The sequence below is a fragment of the Petromyzon marinus genome, chromosome 3, assembly GCF_048934315.1.
Source record: "Petromyzon marinus isolate PM22_M1 ecotype Great Lakes invasive population chromosome 3, UKy_Petmar_22M1.pri1.0, whole genome shotgun sequence".
Classification (NCBI taxonomy): domain Eukaryota; kingdom Metazoa; phylum Chordata; class Hyperoartia; order Petromyzontiformes; family Petromyzontidae; genus Petromyzon; species Petromyzon marinus.
The window spans coordinates 17,533,041-17,541,440 of record NC_133669.1 but is presented as its reverse complement, the minus strand read 5'-3'; the positions used below and the strand labels follow the sequence as shown (position 1 = coordinate 17,541,440).

The 8,400-nt window shown below is 45.4% G+C and overlaps 1 protein-coding gene across 1 annotated transcript; it reads left to right on the top strand.

Annotated features, from left to right (window-relative positions):
* Positions 1 to 4,256: 4,256 nt before the first annotated feature.
* Positions 4,257 to 8,128, top strand: LOC116955848 (calcium-binding protein E63-1-like). Its single transcript, XM_032977174.1, has 4 exons — positions 4,257 to 4,410; positions 6,243 to 6,281; positions 7,147 to 7,276; positions 7,622 to 8,128. Exons 1-4 carry the CDS (start codon positions 4,297 to 4,299, stop codon positions 7,651 to 7,653), a joined length of 315 nt encoding a protein of 104 aa, XP_032833065.1. The 5' UTR covers positions 4,257 to 4,296; the 3' UTR covers positions 7,654 to 8,128.
* The last annotated feature ends 272 nt before the right edge of the window (positions 8,129 to 8,400 follow it).

The following is an 8,400-nucleotide window of genomic DNA, read 5'->3' as shown; positions in this document are numbered from 1 at the left end:
ATTGCCTGAAACATCACTGTAGCCTTAATTGTATTACGGCTGCAGTGTTATTGACAAATAGCAGTTACATAATAGGTAATTAAAATAAAAAGATGTCAGTGACATCATTGTCGGTTTCTATGCAAATGCAAACTAACTTTGGCTGGCCATATATCTGTAACCGTAGTGTCATTTTGTCAAACAGAGACCTACAGTAAAATAACCTAGGCCACGATCTTTAACAGCCATGTGCAATGCAGGTCACTGATATTACGATACCTATTATCTGCTTTTTTGTTATTTATATTCTCCACAACGACGCAAATTATTTCCAGTTATGTATTATGAGATAATTTTCCGTGGAACCAGGACCCCATTTCATGAAAATAAAGAATGATTCAATGCCAATTTAGCAGACTATAAAGGAATAAAGTTGTTAAATCTTTTTTTATGAGACCTCCTTTGTAATAAGTTAGGTTTTTTTTAGATCGGTAGGTCATTAAACAATCCGGACTCTGCTGATGTGACCCTGCGTGTCGAAACTGGTCCAAAGTTTGCTTGCCTTGAAACAATGCTGCTGATATTTTGCACTCCCACAAGGCCGTGCGGCTGATGGGTCGTGTAAGATTCACTTTTTTCATATGGAGAGACGGATATGTAAAGTGGATGTATTTTCTGACTATTATTTTTTAAATATAATATTAGGCCTTTGTAGTCCAGAGCAGTTGGAGTTGCATAACACATTATCATGCAAATTATTACATGAAAGGAAACACCGCGTCATTTGAGCCTATGCTTAATTATTAAAGTCGTGTTCTTGCAATGTTGTTATGCGTTGGGGATGTTTTTAGACTTGGTAACCTGATATGCCCGGATGATATGTATGACAAACAACATGGCAAGGCTGCAGCTCAAAGGCCATAACTTAAGCCACTATGGTGGTTGACGATAAGAACCCACCATTGAAGAAGTCGCCGGTAGGGTGACCTTAAGCGCACGCATAGTGGGGCTGAACGATTAATCGATTTGAAATCGAAATCGCATTTTGAAACAATGCGATTAACAATTCGCAAAGGCTGCGAGTTTTTTTTTACTTAACAATTGTTCTATTTTTGATTGTTCTATTTCAATGAAAACATTTAAATAAATATATTTTAGAAGCAATTAATATATTTTAAGTTATCATCCTTGCATTAGAATATATAGAGCAGTTAATAGTTTGATGGTATCATGTGATAATGCTCCATCACATGTTTTAAATCTATTACACAGTGAATATTGAACTGAAGCTTGACTTAATATTTAATCGCACATCAAATCGCAATATCTGTCAGAAAAATCGCAATTAGATATTTTCCCCAAATCGTTCAACCCTAACGCATAGGTCTAAAGCATGCCACGTGACCACGTGTTACCACCACATGGCATGTACAATGCTCTCCGCAGCCTTGTCTAGACCACCATCTCTAAAGAGCTACAATTGTGGTCGTAATTATTGTTTAGACCAATCAAGAGAGTTGTGGCCACACTTTCAGCTCTTTTGAGCTCGTGGCATAGATGAGGCTGCAGAGGGCATTGTACATGGCATGCACGCAAGGCATAATGGGAGTCGTGCGTTCCGGCTGATTTTGAGTGGCACAGCTCTGCCTGTTTATGTTGGGTTTTATCATCTTGTACAAGAATTGTTGGATTAGAACCAATCCAATAATCTGAAGAAGTTACGCTACTTACAAAGCCAAGAGACCAACGTCGAGTGGCCGCATTGGGCGTTGTTCACGGTACGGACTCGGGTGTTACGAGATCAACGTAGACGGAGTCTGAAAAAGTGGAAGGTATCTGTTGACAAAGCCAAGATACAAACATTATAGCGAGGCCTCACACCCAAAACCACAAATATCATAGCAATGCTACTCGATTTGTGCTCAACGTAGCTATTGCAGCATTTGATTTAATCACTGACCTTCTAAAATGGCAGCAGCTCAAACGTATTTACGAGCATTGTGAACGCAGATTTACACTGAGTGCAGGATTGGCCACAACATTGCTGGGGAAATTACCTGGAGACAATGCAGAATACGGAATGCAGACGATTATTAAATGAGCTGCACACACTCCAGTGCAGTCTCCTGTGCGAGTGAAGGTGGCAGTGACACAATGGGGGGGGGCCCTCTTGTCGATAAGAGTTACAAAGCTCAAAGCAGTCTCCTGTGCGAGTGAAGGTGGCAGTGACACACGGGGCACTCGGGGTGTAAGTGCCACTGGGAACTTTACCCAGAATTGTGTGCGCAATAGGAAACCACAGAGTGCCGAGGCAGCCTGCGTGCTGGACTGCTCCTCGTTACACAGACACTGTCTTGTAGCCCTGCATGCCCGACCTGTCGCTTAAGGTCGCGCGCCACCACGCCCAAGCCAAGCCGCACACGCACATATTTGCTCACGCCCCTGTGCAGCAAACAAAAGATCCCCCGTATAGCCTTAATAGACTTTTGGGGCAAGTGCTGTTTGCGATGAACTATGAGGGCTAAGCACCACGCCCAGCTGCCTTTGTCTCCCAAGTGGTGATGTTTGTAGACCGTGCCAGGTACCCATTTCAGGCTGAGTCGACCTAGGGTGGGGGGCGTCACTGGTTTTGGCCGTGAGCGGTAATCGAACTCGACTCGCCGGGATCATAGCGCAATTGCCTAACCGCTCCCCGCAGCAAACACACACGCATAATCATATTTAGTCTCGTCTACACATCCACACATACAGACAAATATCCCCCGTGTAGTTTTACAGCACCTGGTGACAGTCGCTGTTTGATGATGATAGACATGGCGCACAACAAGGTGTTGTGTGGCCAGAGCCACACCTAGCTATCTCCCCCCCCACCCCCCAGTTTGGCTATGCACACATCACGCCAGGCACGACTGAGTCTGCTAGGGGAGACCCAGGACAAGTTATGATGTCACTTGCCACTGATGTTAACCGTGGGTGACAATCGAACCACTGTGCCATCGCTCGCCATGCTCTATCCCAGAGGCCACTTTGAGGCAACAACTGTGGAAGGTCACGGAAGGCAGCAGACTTATCACCTGTATTCCTCAGACTTTCCTCCTCAACGCCAACATGATGCGTGCAGAGTTATAGCAGGGTGCCTGAGAGCCACCCCTGTTGCCTGCCTATGTGCACTTCTCTGGCATAGCGCCCCCTAACAGCAGGAGGAGAGTAGCAGGTGACCACGACCGGCAAGTCCTTGAGTCATCTGCGACGTGGCCATCAGCCAGCACCACCGCCGTCGCCTCTCATCGAGACACAGTTTCTTGTGCTCCACGTTACCACTGTACCACATCACCGGAATCTGCCAGAACTTCCGTCTGGCAAAATAGAATTGGAAAAAAAAATTCGATTTAAAGCTTTCGTGACTGCAGGGAATCATCTTCTTTGGTTCTTTCGGTAAAGTCACGTAGAATGTCTTATTTTTATTTCATTATTTTATTCTCATTCTACGTGACTTTACCGAAAGAACCAAAGAAGAGAATTGGAAAAGTCAAGCGACAAAGCCGCTGAATGGAGGAGCCGGCGAGGAATCACCTCCCAGTGAGCAGCTCGCATCTAGCTCCCGATTCCAAATGGCTCACATGGCGGAGCCTAAAAAGACTGAGAGTGGGTTTCGGTAGACCCAACTCTCTCATGAAACCACGGGCGGAGGGTGGGGGGGGTCTACACAACCGACAAATGTGATTGGTCAGGAGAAGCAAACCATGGATCATCTCCTGAGATATCCTGCAGCACCGCAATACACTCCTCAAGATTGGGCAATGCCAACACCAGGAGCCGTGGCCTGTGCAGAATATTGGGAAAAGACTATGTAGGTTGGACAGGAGACACGACGAAGAAGACATAGGCAACCAGCACCACTGATCCTCACATTATGTGCTTTGGTAGTTCAGCCCACATCAGCATGGCACTCACGTCCACCTGAACCTCGTGGCCGCACTTGCAGGAGCCCTTTGATATTCTATTAAAAAGTAGACCTACTCCTTGTCGTTTGATGCCAGAGGGACTAACATACCAGGCACAGTACTCATTTGTAGGGGAAGATCAGGAATGGTTAAGATAATCGTGACTGGCGTTGGCCGTGAGCGAAAATCGAGTTATATAAGCGCTCAATTACACACACATACAGTAATGGTATTTTCCATTACACACACACGCACACACTGCAACGTGTGTTACCTGCACACCTACACACGCCCAAACACACCCTACCCCACCCAAACCCCCACCACACCCCCCACACGCGCGATGTCGACACACCCCAGGGTTCTGCTATAAATGCCGGGGTTGATGCTCACAGAAAGGCACAGCACGAGGTCAACTCTTCACAATTCCTTCCGACTCGTCAGCAATCACTTCCGTCGCTTCAACATGAGCTGCCCATCGAAGAAGGTGAGAGATCGACAACCCCTGCGCACCGCACACTGGACAGACGCCGCTGCCCACGGTGCCACCCTGCCCCTTGGGTGCCACTGCTGAGGTTATGCAATGCTACGGGGCATGTAAATGCATGTACAATGCTACATATCAATAGTATAAATTAATGCTAAATATAGAGCACGTTAAATGGGGGTCAAGGCGGTCAAGGGAGATGACAGAACAGTGGATTTTCAAATCCATTTGGAGACCCTTGCAATGAGATATTCCATCTCAAGGGATGTTCCAGGTAAAATATAAACATCATATGATCTATATTCTTGGTTCTTTCGGTAAAGTCACATAGTAGGGAAACAATAAAATAATAAACATATAAAACAATACAATTATCACGAGGTTTCGGCTGCAACACAAGCAATCATCATTAGGTGTGAAAACCACAGCAAGAAAATTTGAGGAAAAAAAAGCCACTTTTTTCAAATTTTCTTACTGTGGTTTTCACACCTGATGATGATTGCTTGTTTTGCAGTCGAAACGTCGATATAATTTTATTGTTTTATATTTTTATTATTTTATTGTTTCCCTTCTACGTGACTTTACCGAAAGAACCAAGAATATGAATCCCTGCAGTCACGAAAGCTTTAAATCATCATATGATCTGTTTAACCCCCAACTTCTCCCCTTTGTAAATACAATTGTTGAAGGAGCTTCCTCGAGGGATTTCCTGCCAATTGTGACCGACTGATGTAAATTCTAGTTATGTCTCAAAAAGGGGCTAGAAATCTCAAATGTGGTACAACATTGACTTATTTGATTCGGTCGACCAAATATGGATGGCCACTCAGGGCGACAGAGACCCATGTCATCCCATTACGATCTCACGCTCCGCGTGAAATGTAGAGCAATGGACCGAACCGAACTGCACCATTAAAATGTCATGTTCCCGTGGCACAGGGTGGGCCTAGTTAATTGAAAACCGATAGTATAACAGCTCACAATTTTTAAAAATACCACAAATTTGGGACATTCGGTATTGCAGTGTTCTGCAATCTAAGCAAATAAACACTAAATGTATTTCTAAGATACAAATGTAAAGATATATAAATTAGGGGAATGTATTAACAGCCATGCAAAGATAAAATATCGTACGACCACGGCCCTGTTCCGTGGTTATTTTGCTACGTTACAGCGTTAATGACAAATGGTGTTGAGATTTTGTTGAATCATACAAATAGACAATTTGGAATATTTTCACTGTTATTTTAATATACTCATCGTTCATGGTCATCCCATGTGCCATTTGCACATCGGTATGGACTCGTTTCCAGCAATGTGCGGCACGTTAATGCAGAATGAAATCATTCATTTGGACGAATGCGTCGATATCCTGGTTGGCGGTTAACTCGGCCCATCATCCCTCCGGGGCTGACGGGCCAACGACGGTCATCCTACAAAAAATACTCCACCCCCCCTCCCTCCCCGCCGCCATACGAAGGTGAAATTCCCAGCACTAGTTAAAGACGTTTAGGGAAGAGCACAATCTCAATGGTAATTTGAGCAGGAAATCGCCGTTCGCGACGTTGCCGCCACCGTGTGGCAGTGACGTCATTGCACCTAGCACACACGCGCTGGAGTGTTTGCTGTGCACTGGACCTCAAAGCGAATAAAGCGCATGGTATTTATACCACCGGCCGGAGATGAACGCCATCGAATGCTCTTGTAGCGATAGAGACACATGCAATCACATTATGATATCACCCTCCCCGTTAAATGTGGAGCAATGGACCGAATAGAACTCCGCCGTTAAAATGCCGTGTCCCCGTGTCTGTCTCACTCACTTCTGCCAGCCTGAAGACCTGGAGGCCAAGTTCAAGGCTTTGGACAAGGTAAGCGATAGACCTTCGACTTCAAAATTGTACTGTATTGTCACCACCATCATCATCATCATCATCCTGTCACTGTGGTTGGTAATATAACCACAAACTTATGGGCCACACCAGATGATGCAGAAAGATCTAGCGGTTCCTTGTCTTAAAACCAGAGAGGTACCCGCACGGCCGGATCGAGGTATCTGCCCCTGAGTTATTTCAGTCATGGGGTTCTTTGACCATACTTCATGCTGATCAGCCGTCACCGGGTTCATAAAAACAGTGCACTAACCACTTTGCCACCGTTCCTCCCCGTGCCGCTCCCCTTGACAGATACGACACACACCCTCCCTCTGTTCTGCCTGGGTTTCCTCTAGGTTCTCCGATTTCTCCCAAATAAATTGTTTTTACTCACAATGCAACTGGTATTGTTCAAACATCTCAGTGCTGGAAAGCAAAGTCCGCAAATTACTCATGTGGGGTTAGACAAAGGAACATCGTCCCCTGCTGTGAACAATTGGCAGAGCCCTCCTGAAAAATAGTCTTGAGACTCGGTATGGGTTGGCTGGGTAAAAAAAAAGATGATAATTTAATTGGCGTGCCAAACATTTATTTTAAAGGCATTGCAAAGCACTCGTTTAAGGGATATGACCACGCTGGTCAATACGGGTCATACCAAAACTATGGACCATATAGTAAACAATTATAGTCTGCCCTCCTTCAATGGAGGAGGAACTGCAAAACTAAACGAACTGTCTCCTGAAGCCCTCACGTGGCTAGCAGACCTCGACGTTGGCACTTAGATCCTGAACATATTGCTGCCATAGACAAGAATGGAAGAGCTACGGGTCATTAAAACCGCGAGTGTGCCCCCTGTCACCAGGATGGCAACAAAAGCCTGAGCAAGGCGGAGCTGAAGGCCGGACTCTCGGTCCTTGGACTCAGCGAGGCTCAACTGGACAGCTTCTACGTGGCAGCAGACAAGGACAAGGATGGGAAGATCAGTTGCAGCGGTGAGAGACATCATCGTCGGCAGAACATGAATAAGCAGTCATAACTTTCTACAGTATGATGCATAGATGAGCTATCCGGCTTGCCGATTCTTAATAGTGCTCTCTGAACAAAATATATATTTGAATGGATGTGCTAACTTAATAACTATCAGGTGCTTTGAACTCATTGAGGGGTCAGTGACTCGGTGCCCACGTGACCCCAGGCACGTCGGCAAGTAAACCAATGACGTGAAGGAGCAATGAAAACAGACGACACGTTATGCGTCTTCACCGATTATACATAGCTCAAGGATACGTACCTTGCGTAGCCTAATTGACACGTGCTTGATTTGTTTTCGCGTGCAGAGTTCGTCAAATACTTCCAGCAAAAGAAGTAAAGAGCGATCGTGGAAGCTGAAAACCAACCACACGGCCCCGTGCACACTGCAACACTCGGTCACACACCAACAGGCGCGCAGACACACACACGATGCACACTGTCACACCACCAACACGTGCATACCACCAGCACGTGTTAGAAGCACACACCGACTCAGCACACACTTCCTTCACCACACGGATAAAATATCGTACCCTAAACAATGACAGTGCTTAGCACGAACAATATCTGTCATATGTGTAGTGTAATGTAATTGACATCACAAATGCATATTACTATACTGTAGGAAAGGTATCTCAGGCATATATGTATAGTCCATAAATACATACGCATATGCATTTGATAATAACAGAACACACACAAACGATACAGAACCATCTCATAAGCTGTCTGGTTTTCACTATTTCCTCTGGGGTTTCTGGTGAGGTGATATGAATGAATTGAGCTGGAAATAAAATTACAATCTACCAGTGCGCTGTGGTGTGCGTGTGCATTGATTCTGTGGCGATAACACGCAACTTCACCATCTCCAGCTGCCATTCGTCACAAACATCAGCTACCAATCAAGGCACTTGCGCCAAGCTAGGTGCACTGTGTACAAAGAGGCACTTGTGCTTTTTTCTAGTGGTGAATGTTCGATGGCATGAGGTTATAAGGTCACGGGTCAAAGCTAGTTAGCAGATGCTCACTGATGGGACCCGTGTCCAGATCTTTCAAGGATCTGTGAGTTTGAGGTTATTTGTTG

What these genes read in the sequence shown, in the direction of transcription:
- LOC116955848 (XM_032977174.1), top strand. Translation starts at nt 4,297, where the DNA reads ATGCCGGGGTTGATGCTCACAGAAAGGCACAGCACGAGGTCAACTCTT. An exon ending in TGAGCTGCCCATCGAAGAAG is followed by an intron (nt 4,411 to 6,242) that starts GTGAGAGATCGA and finishes CACTTCTGCCAG; the next exon opens with CCTGAAGACCTGGAGGCCAA. An exon ending in AGTTCAAGGCTTTGGACAAG is followed by an intron (nt 6,282 to 7,146) that starts GTAAGCGATAGA and finishes CCCTGTCACCAG; the next exon opens with GATGGCAACAAAAGCCTGAG.